At 48.1% G+C, this 16,028-nt stretch overlaps 1 protein-coding gene across 4 annotated transcripts in view; it reads left to right on the forward strand.

The window, feature by feature from the left end:
- ddah1 (dimethylarginine dimethylaminohydrolase 1) overlaps nt 1-16,028 on the forward strand; it is a 65,830-nt gene that overhangs the window by 46,204 nt on the left and 3,598 nt on the right. For all 4 annotated transcript variants that reach the window (XM_076278102.1, XM_076278103.1, XM_076278104.1 and 1 more), the window contains 4 exons: nt 4,656-4,755; nt 5,452-5,525; nt 7,565-7,684; nt 14,431-14,574. In XM_076278102.1, the coding sequence (XP_076134217.1) occupies nt 4,665-4,755; nt 5,452-5,525; nt 7,565-7,684; nt 14,431-14,574 (429 nt within the window). In that variant the 5' untranslated portion in view covers nt 4,656-4,664. The remainder of the gene's footprint in view (nt 1-4,655; nt 4,756-5,451; nt 5,526-7,564; nt 7,685-14,430; nt 14,575-16,028) is intronic.

Raw genomic sequence — 16,028 nt, forward strand, 5'->3', positions numbered from 1 at the left:
GTTAAACTCCATACATAATTTTAATAACATTTCATGTATTTTCTTAATGTTCATAAAAAGTTAAATTTAAAGAGATATTGGTCCAACGGTGGACCACTAGTGGCAATCCACCGGCGGCATACCACCAGCGGTCTGCTATCTGCCAATCTGATTTTGCTATCTAGGTAGGCAGCCTCTGGCCATAAGAACTGGGTGAGTGACCCAGACAACTCTAACAGGGAGGCTACACCGGGCACGTAACTGAAGCGCTCCTTTCACGTTGCGTCTGCTGCAACATATAGCTTCCACTATAATGAATGGAACTGGCTACACCAGACGTGATAGCTGCATGTACGTTCAAAAAAATTAGACCAGTCTTCTAAAACAATTTTTTACACAACACGAACAGAGCACTTCAGTTGCACATCCGATGTACTGTAGCCTCCCTGTTAAGCTACTAACAGCCTGGGTGGCTAATGGAATGGCACATGTGTCCGTTTGTCCATTTGACCACATGCCATCAACATGAATTTGAAGATGGTCAAAAATCGAGCCAACAGCAAACCATCCCCCTGAAAACAGTGGACATTTGCATAATGTTATACTTGCTTTAAGCTGAACAGGAAGATGTGAGCTGGACTCAGTGCTAGAGCAGCTGTGTGTGTGTGTGTGTGTGTGTGTGCGTGCACGCATGTGTGTGAGAGCTGAGATTTCATCCCTCGCTCCCTCCCACAGGGCATTTAGGCAGGATGCTCACTGCGGTCAGGTTGAGACGCTCTGGAACATCCCACTGGCCTACTTGGCACAGTGGTGGCGCACTTCGTCTAAATACACTTTTTTAGCAGGGTGCGCTTTCATCAAGTGCTTCTCTTTCAAAGCCCAGAAAAGTGGAGTGCACAAGGAAAACAGAACCAGAGTAGCATGAACCGACAGCCAGAGATGTGTGATGAAGTGATGCTGAGACGTCTCTTGAAGGGAAAAAGGCTGTTTGATTATGCTTCCTGTGAAGTGATTGGTAGAAAATCGACCTGGCAAACATCTACCTTTGACCTTAGATGTACCACACTACATTGTGATGAAAGGGTCAGACTTCACCGATGGATCCATCAAGACAGGCCTTCAAAGAGATAACAGGGTAACATTACACAATAATGTGTAATCTACAAAACCTGACAGCCTGCAGTAGTGTAGAGAGATTCATTTAAGGCTGTAGAACTATCCATATTCAAGAATAGAAAAGAAAGGTTACTGTTAAACTTGGCAGCTCGTAAAAACGCGGTGCAGGCCGGCACCTTGATGAAAACTTCCAGACAGACAGCCATGTGAGATGCTCTGGTTTTCCGTGAGAATGTTCTCTGTGTCTCATAATAGACTTTGATGTATCTCTGCCTTTGATTCTGTTGTGACATGCAAAGTTATGTCATGGATGCTGTTTTGCGGTTTTGGGAGGTGGGTGGGCCCGAAATCACGCTGACTGGAATTCTTTCCCCCTAAGCTTTTTCATCGGAGCTAGACTTTCCTCGAGCTCTTTTATTCCTGGAAATGCTAATTTATCGTCTGCGGCGTGGATGGGAGCCTTTGATAGCGTGCCGTATTTGTGGAGCATGACATTCAATATCCTCGTGCACATGTATATACAAAGGCTCGGAACAGGACACTTTTTTTTTGTATGTGCATGCGTTTCCCATGGAGGCCCTTCTCCATTGTAGTGTCCATCTGGTGCAGATTACTCATCCGTACCATGTAAATGTATGATCCGGAACCAGTTTTGTTCCGTCGGAAAGAGTCAACCCCTCCGCACCCTGCACCCTGCACCACACATGGGTAGGCCTACACATTTGGCACATACATACACATGCACATCACAAGCCTATCCACTATACACACATAAACACACAAGAGTACCTATTATACACACGTACATAGTATAATCATTGTACCCACATAGTATAGTAGCACAAGCTCACATATACAGTCATGTCCTGAATTTCCCCTTGGGGATCAATAAAGTATCTATCTATCTATCTATCTATCTATCTATCTATCTATCTATGTAGACACACACATGCACCCAAATACACCCTGCTCCAAACACATAAAATAATTTGTCCGTTGCACCACCACACACACACAAATGCACAATTGCACACACTCTTACAAACACTGATGGACACACACACACACACATCGTGGCTGTCCTTTCTCCCTGCCTCATCAGAGCTTGCATTTAAGGGTCAATGCCTTTGACTCGCGGCGGCGCATTTGCGGCCTGGCTGTTCCTTCGCGCTGCGTGCCACAGGAAATGCCTGGGGGCTGATGCAACGGCTCCTCTCCACTCTCCTCTCTCTCCGAGCTGCAGCTCCTGGAAGGGGACCCACAGCTGCGATAGCAGCAGGCTCCTGCCACACCACATGCGCTTTGCAGCAGACACCAGGATGGAAGGGAGAGAGGGATGGAGGGAAGAAAAGAGAGGGAGGGAGAGCCAGAGGGTGCACTGCAGAGGTCAGCCAGCCAGACTGAGCAAGGACCCGGCCAGCAAGTGGCAAAAACAACCTCTGGCCCTTCCTCCGGGTCCATATCTCTCTCTCTGTCTCTCTCTCTGAGGTCAGGTGAAAGGAATGGGAGTTCAGGATGCGGCCCTCTCGTCTGCGCCTCTTGCAGTCAGTCCCCCCTGCTGTCTGAAAAGAGCCCCTCCCTCTGCCAGTGGGGCTGCCTCGCTGGGGGGTGATGATGCCAATCGTGCCCTCTGCAAGCGTGAGAGGCAGGGTGCTGTGGCGATTGTGTGGGAGCCTGGGGGAGGGGGTATTTTGAAGGGTTGACGGAACCATACTGATACCTCAGCTGTCTGGGTACACAGTCTGTATGTTAAGTTAACCAGGGCAGATGACTGCAGTGGATCGCCACCACACCTGGTCAAATCTGTTCCAAGGTCAGTTACTGTCGAGGTCACAGAGCTGATTAGAAATGCCCTGAACAAAAATGTCCTTTATGATGGTCCTTATAGCTAAAGAGCAGATCATTTAATGTGAGGATGCCTCTCATTCACTGCAGTCTGCATAAGAAGAGGTGCAACTCTCAGGCTTCACTGGCATCAGCCAAACAAAGCTGCATTCAGAAAGCTCTTTTCAGTAACATTGGATTCTATGGCACAGTCACTTCCAACAGTGGTTTTTGCGGCCGGGCTAAATAGCCTGACAATATGTTAGCAGTGTGGAATAAAGACAGACCATAATGCTATGATATTTACATGCATAGCACATGAACCTTTTCCAAGCCAAGGCCACCAACAGCTTTTCCCGAGATATCTTTGGCAGGGCACACTCAGGAAGGTCGGACTGTAAAAGGAACACAGTGTACCCAAATACTGGGGTAAATGAGGAGACACAGAGGTTGAGGGGGAAAAAACACACAGAAGGAATGTGCAAGTGTTTGCACGTTTGCATACGTGTTTATATTACTCTAAATGCTATTTAGAGAAGAATTAGCATACCTTTCAAACACGTTATGAAACTTAAACTGCGTGGGTTAGAATCGCACTCCCGTTATGTAGGTTAAGTGGTACCAGCATTTAAAAACAGTGATTTCTGTCGTACTATTTCTTGTGTTGAGTCCTGCCTCGGCTCTGGGTAATTCTGTTTCCCTGATGAGTAGTTTACGAAGACTAAACTCTTAAGACTGTTTATTTACCGTAACATGAAGCCAATCTCCCTGGGCTCCAATTAAACAAATAATGATACCATAAACCAAACAAGCACCCCCGTATGTATAATATGAAACGGCCGAAATGGGGGGACAAATGGATGAAGTGCACTATCTCATGGAATGAAGTGAGGGGGGGTCGTTTCCACGGCAGCGGCCCACCTGGGTGACCTCATGTTTTGGCACGGCCATCGTGAGTAGAAGCAGAAGCCTTGAATTAGCGAAGCGGCTGACCTCACCGTGAGATAGGGGCCGTGGAAAGACTGACTCGGCCGTAAACCCTGGGCCTTGCTCCCAGCCCTCCGGGAAGCGGCCAAGCCGGACAGTAAAACGCGCGACCTCTCGCCGGCCCCAAGAGCTGCTGCCGCGGTTGCTGTCGAGGAGCATCTCCAGACGGCCGCATTAAAGACAGCTGACCAGTTTTTTGGGGGACGTTTCCGACAGTTGGGAGCACAGTTTTTTTTTCTCTCTCTTTTCTCTCTTCCATTTTTTATGGTTGTTTTCCTCTGCAGGTCACTTCCTTTACCTCTCTCTCCTTGTAAAAGTTTAACATATTTCCTTTTGCGATGACATCAGCCCCCTGGTCCCTCTGAGATGATGTCATCGCAGTGTTCTGCACGGGCTGCTTTCAGTTTGTTATGCAGTGAGGGGCCATGGGAGGCAGCCAGCTACCATATCACACACACACACATGTGGACACACACACATACACACACACACACACACACACTCAATAACATTTCACCACTTCCTGTTTGCTTATCTAGTATCCACACATATGGGGGCTATCATCACTGGATTTCATTTCACAGAATTTCATGTCATAATTTGCTTGAAGCACATTTCTTTGTGTTTTTTTTTATCTCAATGCGGTCACTTTTTCCATGTACATTTTCTGTGTGAAGTTAGATTATTGCCTCTTTTTCCAAGTTTAGGTCCACCACAACTCACTCTCCCTTTCTCTCTCTCTCCTTCAGACGGAGGCCATGAAGAAGGTTCTCTCAGACCTGAACCTGAATATTGTGGAGATGACCGATGAGTCGGCCACCCTGGACGGGGGAGACGTCCTGTTCACAGGTAACTGACCAATCGAATGTCACTTTCCTCACCCCCCTAGTCGATCGCGTGCCACCGCCTGGCTCCTCTTAACCTCCTGCTGGACGTACTCCAGCGGTCACTCTAGTAGTCCTCAGCACTGGCCGTGGAGCCTGATAATGACCAGAATAAGCATATGATGAAAATCTCCCACTGTGCCTTTTAGAGAGCCTCATTGTCCTGCAGACATCCCATCATAAACATGATTAGCTAATCTGGGTAGCCATGGTAATTAGTTGTTTTTTTTCCTCCCCCCTCCTTCCCTCTTCTTCCTGTACATTTTGTTACAGTTATGCTGTGAATTAAATGTGGGTCATTCACTGAATGCGTCTGGAAAAAAAGGGAAGGAAAAAAGTGAAAGTACACCTAATTGAGTTTCTAGACGTTGGCTTGGCCTCCCCTCCTCACCCCTCCCCACCTCCTCCTCTTTCTCTCTCTTTCCCAGAGAAAATGACTTTCACATGGCAGTGCTAAAAACATTTCCTTTTGGCTTCTGCACGGCCCGTGCTAAATGTCTCATCTGTGAAGGACCTCGGGCCCGCGCACCATCTCTCTCTGCTGCGCTCGCATCTCCGTCTCCAGCCTCCTCGCCCTCGTCTGAAGAGGCTGGGGGGGGGTGGGGGGGGGGGTGTCACCTGCTTCTGTCCTCTCACCTCGTTCCCTGGCTCTGTTTCACAGGTCGAGAGTTTTTCGTTGGGCTGTCGAAGAGAACGAACCAGAGAGGAGCTGAGATCCTTGCGGATGCCTTTAAGGTGAGTCAGGCGGTGTTTGTGTTTGTGCCAGGCACTGCCACGCTTATCTAATCAGGTTGGTTCATTTGTGATCTTATCAAAAAAAATTAATCGATTTTAATAAGTTATGGAACAGTTGCCACCTCAAAACTAAATAGGTCAGTGTGACCTTTGACACAAAGTACATATTTCTCTGCCTCAAACAAACTATTAATGAAGTTCATCTGTCACACAAATCCACTCTGTACCTACACTGGATTGATCGATGTTCTGTAGTCTTAAAACACTCTTGTATTGTTCTGTCCCAGAAACAAAAAAAAACACGCACGCACGCACGCACACACACACACACACACACACACACACACACACATACACACACACACACACTCTGACCCAGCTGGTTGTTAACATGACGCAAGAATGGATAAAGATAACCCAGCACAAGCCCATCTCTATACATCTTACTGTGACCAGTGTCATCTTAACCTCCCCCCCCCCCTCCATCAGACTTTGAGTCCATCTGATACAGTATATGGCTGCTGAGTCATAGACTGGGCTGTGTGTGTGTGTCTGTCTGTCTGTCTGTAGCATGTCTGTTTGTGTGTGTGTGTGTGTGTGTGTTTGTCTGTCTGTCTCTATCTCTGTGTGTGTGTGTGTGTTTGTCTGTCTGTCTCTATCTGTGTGTGTGTGTGTGTGTGTGTGTGTGTGTTTGTCTGTCTGTCTCTATCTGTGTGTGTGTGTGTGTGTGTGTGTGTGTGTTTGTCTGTCTCTATCTGTGTGTGTGTATGTGTGTGTGTGTGTGTGTGTGTGTGTGTGACCTGGGGCTGAGTCCACTTGGCTGTGCGCGGCCCGGTTCCCGTCTGTGTTTCATCTAAATTCCTCCGGGCCCAGCTCACTTGCTCACTGTTGCCGCTCACGCTCCATGGGCTCTGCTGTGAATGGCTCGCCCCTGGCAGACACATGCCTCTCCATTTCCCGGTTCCACTCGTCGGCTCACCTAACCCGTCAACCCCCCCTCTCCCTCTTCCTCTCCCTCTCCCTCTCTTTCACTCCCTCTCTTTCACTCTCTCTCTTTCTCTCTTTCTCGTTCCTTTATCAAATTTAAGATGCTCTTACAGCATGTTCTGTTCAGCCCGGGGATTAAGTGCAGATGTGCAGAATGATGCGCAAAAAAAAAAGGGAATATTTTCTGCTGCTTTTTTTGCGGATCCCTGACGGCACGAGAGTGAAAAGACAAGAGGGGAGAGAGCGCTGGCAGGGGTCGAAGGTCACAGGAGACGTCTCCGGCAGCTGTCTGGCCTCGTCCTGGCCCACGTGCACCGGGAACTCCGGCCGTCTCTGAACGAGGCTGACGATTTAGGAGTCCGTTGACTGACTGCTCATCGTGATAAGCCAAGGAAGACATTTGCGTGCTATCTCCACAGAATTATCATTACGACCCAGCCGCTCCATGCTGCTGCTGAGAACAGTTTGGTTTGGGGGTGGGGGTCTGGTTACTGGATAGGGGGTATGGGGGGGCAGCCTTTGATTTGGAGGCAACAGGCCAATTTAAGGGCAGGACACATTTTTTTTCTTTTTTTCTTTTCTAGAGGCAGATAATTTCACACATGGCTCAAAGCACGCCATCAGGAAATGCCTGCTTGCGCCTTGGAATGCTTTGATAAGCAGAATTACACAGGAAGCCGTGCTTTCATCCTTCATTTGGACACGGCTGTGGAAAGTCTAATGAGTAGATGTACAGGGACAGATATGACGAGCTAATGCTCTCTCCCTTGGAGAGCTGCCCTAGAGCAGTGGCCAGCTCTCAGGTTATGTTATTTAAAATATCCCTCAGATTCATGTGAGATGATGGTCTCTGTGGCCGGGAGGCCATAAGATGTCAGGCTTTGTTGAATCATACATCCTCCTCTGCAAACTTACTGTCTCTTTTCATTTGGCTTCTAGCATGTTCCTTGTATGTGGACCAGTATGCAGGAGATGGTAGTGTGGGGTGGGGTGGATATGGCTATGAGCCCTGTCTGATCCTGTGTGTGTGTGTGTGTGTGTGTGTTTTGCAGGACTATGCCGTGTCCACTGTGCCAGTGACGGATGGATTGCACCTGAAGAGCTTCTGCAGCATGGCGGGACCAGGCCTCATCGCGATTGGTTCCAGCGAGCATGCTCAGAAAGCCCTGAAGGTACTTTATCTCATATTTCTCTATTGTTAGAAATATGAACGTACTGTTTGTGTATGTGCATGAATGGGAGTCTGTCTGTGTCTGTGTATCAGTGTGAGATAGATACACTGTGTCCTATGGGGTTGTCTATTGTATCTGAAACATTGCAACTTAAACTCTAGTTTTTGATGACTTTTGTCTTCTCATCCCATGTCTGTGGAAGAGGCCTTATGAGTGACCTCATTTTTGGTCTGTGTGGCTGTTATGGATTCTTCGGCACTGACAAACTTCTTCAGTCACCCCAGAGCAAAGTAGTACATTATCCACACAATCCTTAATGTTAGACAGCTACCTAAACAAAGCGCAGCACTACTGTGGAAAAACATGGTGTTCAGAGGGATATTAATGAATCAAGATGGTTTTGTTATAACGAGGCATTGAAGATGTCATTTCAGAACTGATTTTAGCCAAATAAACCCACAGCATGGTCTCATTTGAATGTTTATCATTCTAGTGTCTTCAGGCAGGATCAAGGCTGGAATGCAGGGATTTTTTGGGATTCGGAATGCTGTTGTTGCCTAAACAAGTATTCCAGAGGGCTCTCTGATTGGACATGTTGTCATGGAAACTTTGGATCATAAAGCCAAACTTGAAACAGTGTTTCACTAACATTGACGCAGGGAAATTTTTTCTCCCTCCCTGAATTTTTATTTTTCTTTTCCTCTGGCTTCACTATTTTGGCTCCTTCCCAGATTCCCAACAGCTTTGCAGCGTTCCTATCCACGTCTCGGAGGTATTCGGCCCGCGTTAGCGCGGCAAGACAGAACACCACACTCACCTCGGTCCTAGCCAGCACATCAATCGGAATTAGGTGTGGTCGTCCTTAGCAAGTTTGCCCTCGCCTCAAATTGGACGCAAATGCATCCTTTTGAGACACATTTTTATCCGATTTGTTTTCCTTTGCAGACGTCTGTGTGATTGCTTAGATAAACTTTCGACTCTAATTAGATCATTGTTCATGTATTAACATTACACCACTACTGTGGCCACCACACCCTGAGAATGTTTCTTGGAAAGGTTTCATCACATGATGGAGAGACCCTGGCTTTATCCCCCGCCATGAATGTTCTCCCCGCGCCGGTGTGGGGAAAACAAACACACTGGCACTGACATATGGCCTCCATTCAAGCCAGAGCTCCTCCGAGATCAGCACGTACGCACACAGGGATTCGTCTGTCAGAACAGAGGAGTCAAGACGCTGGATGCAGCCCCAGGTTGTGCCACGCTAAAGTACACAGGAGAACAGCGACGAGCGCCGGGATGTAGCACACACACACACACACACACACACACACACGTGTACACACACGCACACACACACACACTCGTGCCGACTGACTCTCACCTCACCTCTGGAGAGGACGGGAACGACTCGGACACTCTAGCTCAACAGCTCCCTCTATTGGTCAAGTGGCTGCCAGCACAAATAAGCCATAGGCGGTGTTTTTTACAAAAACCTCACTGGCCTGTAAAACAGTGAAGCATCAGGTGACGAAACCGAGCAAGCACAAGTCACAAAGAGGTGTGAGCGCTCTCCACTTCGGCGGCACAGAATAACCCCACCATGAGGAAGCCAGGCACATTAGTGCCCGCTTGCCAGCCATTAGGGACAGTTACCAATGGGCAGTAGTAAAATAGCACAAGCCATCCCCACCCACACCAGCAAATTGCAGTTGACGTCAGGTTCTGCAGTGCAATTAACTGGGATTTTAAGAGACATTAGATTCGTTTTTAAACAGGATTTAATTTGGCTGGGGCGAAAAAATGTCCAATTTTCAAAATGACTTCACTTCGGGAGTGAGGTCTCGTGAATTAAGGCTTTAAGTAGAATAAGAGGCCCAGCTCTGATTACCACACTGGAACCAGAAGCTGGGCATTTTTATGAAACCCAAACAGGAATCCACAGGCTGTCTCTTGCTTCGAAGCGGAGTTACAAATTGTAGAGAGTGGACTGAAGTCTCTGCTCTGAAACATCCAGCTCAAAGGTTGCAATTTATGGTGAATGTTTTGCTTGCTTGACTCATGATGCAACTGCTCAACTGCTCCAAATCTCAAAATTTGTGGTTGTTAGCGAATACTAAATCCGCTTGACCAATAACGGTCATTATATTCCACAGAACAGTTAAATCAGTCTGTGTGCATCAGTTATTTCTCCATTCCAACCTTCCCTGGAAAGACTGCATGAAGTTGCAGTTCAGTGACTGCCGGGGAATATTAGCATTCACTTCTACTCTTGTTTGAAATTGGTCGACCACATCCGCTGTGCCTATTTCGAACCATTGTCCTGATACAAAACAAATCCTCTTCCAGAAGGCTTCAAGCCAGACTGGGATTGTGTGCTTTTAGGCAGTCAAATAGCTTTTCTTTTGAGTTCACAGACTTTTTTGGGGGGTAACTATAGAGGAGTTTAAACATTCGGTCTTATGGCAAAGTATTGTTTGGGATCCTCTGATAGAGAAGAGGATTAACATGAGCTCTCATATTCTGTGGAAGTTGCAGAATCAGAGCAAAACAGAGGTCATGCTGAGTTCAAGAATAAGGCTATTAATGGACAGAATATTTATGTTTGTAATTTCACAGAACAAAAATGAGTCTTTTTGTCTTACATTATTTACAATGTGTAATCCTTTTCTGGGAAATATAACTTGACACATAAGTTATGTAGATAAGCAATGAAACAAAAATAGCTCTTGGCAGTGAATTCAGTTCCGTTTTGAGACTGTGACAATGCCCAGAGCTCAGTGGTGTCCTTGGATGCCTTGCAGAGGTAATAAGCGTGTGTGTCTGTGTGTGTGTGTGTGCAATCTATAATTTGATCGTGTCAGAGGGAAGTTGTGTTGAACGGTGGTTAGCCTTCCTCAGCCACTCACACAAGTGACACCACACTAAATCACCAGGTCACTATCGGACACCGTTACGTGGCGCTACAGACACATGGCCACACTCACCGGACTGGCCCTGGCCTGGAGGAGCTTCTATCTATGGAGCCTCTCTGCAGCTGTAGCGGGGTGAACGCAGAGTGGACACGCACACACCGTGTGAATTCCACTGGCCGCGCTCATAACAGCCAGACGGGCCTGAGCTGTGAAGTCATTCCAGACTTAGGCACACACTCAGCCGTGAGTCAGGCAGCTCTCAGCACCTTGGCAGAGGGAGAGTGTCGGTGGGCGATCCTCCCTACCACTCACAACGGACCGCAGCTCTCTCACTTTCTCTGCGGGCACTTCCCTGGCCACCCTCCATCCTCTACCCCTCACTCTCTCTCCCTCCCTCCCTCCACACGCCTGTAGATTAGGACCCCTCACGTGAATGCTAATGAGCCATAGTAAGGAAGGCTTGTGTCAATCAGCAATCAACATGTAATTTCAGGAAGCTATTACCGAGTAATAAGTCCCAAGATTCCCACAATTCCCATTGCTGTTAGTGCCCAGGAAAGTATTCTGTGTAGCAACTGTTTTGTTTGTGTTGCTCTTTTCGGAGAGGGTAGGTGTCCTGGGTTTGGGGGGGTCTTTTTGCATCACCTATGAAAGAGCCATTGTCAAGAGTTCCACGGAGGCTGCGCTGAGAGAATTATTCAGAGGGCCCACTGCAAATTCTTCAGCCATGCTCCAAAATACACTGTGTACTAATGACTGCAGCAGAATGGCATCTGCCATAATAAATAGTCCACATTTCCAGCAGAGGGGCTTTTGCTTTTAGTTGCCTGGAGAAATGGTCATTACAGTAGTTTCCAGTAAATATTTGTTTAGTGGTCTGAGATATTGGTGCATAGTTTCTCACCCGCTTTTTTTTATGGGTATCCACATAAACTTTTTTCCCCCCCTAGGAATTAGGTCCAAGATGTGATTCATATAAGCATTCCCCTGCTCCAATGTAATCGGCCATTCCCTGTGCAGGGCTGATTACCATATTGTGCCTGACGATGTATTTACAGGGAACAGGGAGAGAGTTTCACCACAAATTTAGTCACCAGCCTGCTGGCTGTCGGTCACGGCCAGTGAGCCGGCTTAACTCGCTGATACCTTTACGACGCCTTGTGCCTGAGTCGTGTGCCAATGACACCAAACACACACACACACACACACACACTCAGACACACACACACTCACACTGTCCAAGATGATATGATATATCCCTCCTCCTCCTCGGCGGTCATGAGATTTTGAATGCAGTGGCCAAGTGATCGGATTGCTTGTGCATATTTGCTAGCCATGTGTGCAGCAGCAGCAGGAGGAGGAGAAGAGGAAGCAGCTGTGGCCTGTTGGCTTGCAGGGGAGCTGGCTGTGTGGAGCAGAGCGGCTCTCTGACACGTGCCCCAGCATCACTGCAGCTCCACCAGGCTACAGCAGCAAGGGAGGAAGAGGAGGAGGCGGAGGATGAAGAGGAGATGTGGGCAGCCGTGGTGCAAATAGAGACTTTCCGGCATGTGTGACTTTGGAGGGAGATAGAGTGTGTGTTAGTGTGTGTGCGTGCGTGCGTGTGCGCGTGTGTGCGTGTAGAGGTGGCTGGGGGGGGGGGGGTGTATATATGAGAGAGGTTGGCTGAGGGTCAGCATACCACTGCACTGGAAAAGGGGAAATCGAATCCGCCGACGGAAGATGGAAATGCGTTCTCGCCGTGGATGACCCCGTGAGACAAATCGATGTAGCCTACTGCTGCGTGGGGGTCTCATGACCGTGTGTCCCGGGGTGATCGTTGGCCAGCTGCGTGGCGAGTCAGAATGACCTTTGACCTGGGCAGATGACACAATGCAAAGTCATGGGATCCATTGAGTTTGGTCAGTGGGTCTGAAGGTAGGCAGGCCTGATGTTATTTTTGGCCCGCTGGATACACAGTGGAGTGTAGCATAAAGATATGCTGTCTCGCATTGCAAAAATGATCCTCCATCACTCATAGTCTATCTCTTTCCTCCTCTCTCACTCCCACCCTCTCTCTCAGTCTCAGTCTGTTTCTCCCTCCCTCTCTCTCTCTGTCCTTCCCTCGCTCTCTATCTCCGTCTCTCTTTTTATCTCAATCTGTCTCCATTACATAATTTTGATAGACTTCCTTATCAGTTTCATGACAAACGGATTTAGTCAAATGTGCTGTTTTGTTATCTGGGAGGCCCATCAGGATTCCGTCTCCGTTTGAGGAACGTTCCGGCCCGTTAATCTGCTCCGTCTCGCACGGTCCCTCGGGAACGGCTGTCGGGGGTGGGGAGGTGTGGGGGGGGCGTCCTCAGTCACGCACACAGGGGGCTGATTTCAGTCAAGGCAGCCTAAATCACGCAACCAACCGTGCACGACTTACAACACACACACACACATATATACACACACACACATCAGGTGCTTACTGCTGCTCTCTCGCCATCACTTATTAGTCTACAGATGTACCTCTACACACAGTGCACATACACAGACACACAAACAGAAACCCTTACACACACTCAGCTGCCTAATCTCCTTGTCTTTCTCCTCTCACTTTTCTCTCTCTTTCTCCTCTCACTTCTCTCTCTCTCTCTCTCACCCTGTCTGTCTCTGCAGTGTCTGTATCTCTTAGGAATGTGGGAAAGGCAACCAAACAAGAGGTCCCTTTGTGCCTATAAACTAGAGAGAGAACAGAGACTGGGAGGCATGGTAACAGCCAGGCAGACTCAGTGATTTACATCATCTATGCTGATTTTTAATAGACACACACACACACACACACACACACAGGCACATTGAATCAGTCTCCAGAAGTGACATTTCCCACACGCTCTAAAGTATCCGTTAACCTCGGAGAATGCAGTCCCATAGCGCTCCCGTAAACAGCCTCTCTCAGACACCTGTCCCACACACTGCTCTATCAAAGGTGCCGCTGGCCACTCCAGAGCTCACGCCATATGGACCTGGAAAGCCATGTCACGCTCCACTTCTGAAAATACTTTTTCACCCCCCCACCCGCCCGCCCGCCCGCCCGCCCCCACGCTTTGCTCCTGAGCTCTCTCCAAGGTATCCACAGATGTTCAGGTCATAAACATTGGAGACACCTGCCCTGCATTCTGGTCATAACATCCCCAGTGTGCTGACTTCCCCTTGGCAGCTCACTTGCGGTCCCAGGCCCCGTCAACCACCCCCCCACCCCCACACACACACACACACACCCAGCCGCCTTCTCCTCGCCATCTTCGAGCCGTCCAATTACATAAATAAAATGACTTCTGCTGCAGAAGAATGTCTGTCTGCCGCTGTGTTTCCCATTCTGCGGCGGAGCAGGGGTTGAGGTGGGTTGACTGTGGTGAGAGGCACGGCCTCGTTGATCCCACAGATGCCCTGTCAGAGTGAGACGTCCAGCAACCCAGTGGTCATACCGCTGGCACGCTGTGTGTGTGTGTGTGTGACTGGCACAGAGGTGATAAAGCAGTAGCAAGGTTGTTGAACAAATACATGTGGTTTTGAGTGTGTGTTTGGGTGTGTGTGTGTGTGTGTGTGTGTGTGTGAGTGACTGGCACAGAGGTGATAAAGCAGTAGCAACATGAGGTTTTTGAACAAATACATGTGGTTTTGAGTGTGTGTGTGTGTGTATATGTATATGTGTGTGTGTGTTTGTGTGGGTGTGGGTGTACACACAGGTACTGCAGCTCTTGCATTTGTTCAGCATTTTGTAAAACTGTCCTGTTTAGATCAGTTAGGTTTCACCTACAGTATGTATTCCCCTTTGTGTGTGTGTGTGTGTGTGTGTAGATCATGCAGCAGATGAGTGACCATCGCTATGATAAGCTGACAGTGCCTGATGACATTGCTGCAAACTGCATCTATATGAACCTGCCCAGCAAGGGACATGTTCTTCTGCACTGCACCCCGGAAGAGTTCCCCGAGAGTGTTAAGGTGAGACACACACACACACACATACACATACACATACACACACACACACACAGGGTTCTCAAATGAGTTTCTCTTTCTTTATTTCTTGCCTTCTAAGTGAAACCCTCCTCTCCCACGTTGCTTATTTCGCCAGTCTGAAGCCCTTAAGGCCAATTCAGACAAAACAACACACAAAGATGAGCTGCCAATTCCTTGGAACCAACAAATCATTCTAAAACCAGGGCATTCAGACCCCTGGGACAGCTTGCAACACCATCAGTTTTTTCAAAACAATGCCTTTGTTACACATAGTTGTAGTCGGATATGAACCATCTATTTAGCCAGCAATGTGTGTGAGTTGTCCTTCAGTGTTCAAGGCCCTGTGCATCTGGCCTTTTGATTCCCTAGGGAAAGTCTTGAGAAGTGTGGCTGCTTAATTGTATGTTCTTGTGCTTTGTCCACTGCAGTTGTGGGTCGGATGCTACCGTGTGATTTAAGTGTTATTTTGTATCGTTATTATGGAGTGTCATAAATTAGATGAGATCCTGTTTCTCCCATCAGGCAAAAGAGACAGTCGGCATTCGGTGCCAGAGGCCACAGCCAAACCAAACTGAGGTTTTTATTTCTGGAGCCAAACATGAAATAACTCCGATGGGATCAGGTGGTCTGTCAGACTCACTATGTAGGACAGTCCTAATGAGCCGTGACATATTCAGCAAATCGATAAATCAAAATTGCGTCAAAGCCGATTTTAACTTATGACCCCAGGCACTTGTTTCTATGACACACTGTCATTGTGCAATAGGGCTGCGGTGTTGCTCCCAGAAAGCAACAGCTTCGTGTCAAATCAAATGCCATTCGTTTCTCATCGCATACCTCTCCCTTCCCTTTAATCGGAGAAAATCACACATTTTTTTTGTTGAAGTCTCTCTGCGGTCTCACTGGAAGCCCTTGAGGTATGTTAGAAATGTCCTGCAGCCCACAGGTAGTGGTCTTAAAAACCTCCGGGGGTCGGCAGGGCCTGGTGATGTTCCCACCGAGACGGGCAGATTTACTGGATCCATTTAAAAAGGTCTTAGCCGGGGCCTGGGTTCTGTCTCCTGGTTTTAATATGAAATGTTCTCCCCCCCCCAAAAAAAAGAAACCACACTGCTATTTTTAGCCCAAAATGCCAATTATATAACTTCTCCTCTTCTGTAGGACAATGGGGGAAAGTGCATCAGGCAGAATGGTGGGGGTTGGGTGGGGGTGGGGGTCATTGGGTTTGTTGAACTAGAGGTAGGGGATGGGGGGGGATTCTTCTGTGTCTGCAGGGGTGCCAGTTACTGGGCCTCGGTCGCTGTTAAATAAGATCAGCACACAAAAGGGCCTGGTGATATACAGCAGCCTCTACCTACCCACGTATAAATTTCAAGTGCCGTGATGAGAACCCAGCTGGAAGGCCCAGGCCGCCGTAAAAAAGAATGGCGCTTTTG

Source organism: Alosa pseudoharengus, unplaced genomic scaffold, assembly GCF_046254945.1.
Source record: "Alosa pseudoharengus isolate Yale_2024_CS ecotype anadromous, Long Island Sound unplaced genomic scaffold, YU_APseudo_1.1 YU_APseudo_1.1_scf_11, whole genome shotgun sequence".
NCBI classification, from domain to species: domain Eukaryota; kingdom Metazoa; phylum Chordata; class Actinopteri; order Clupeiformes; family Clupeidae; genus Alosa; species Alosa pseudoharengus.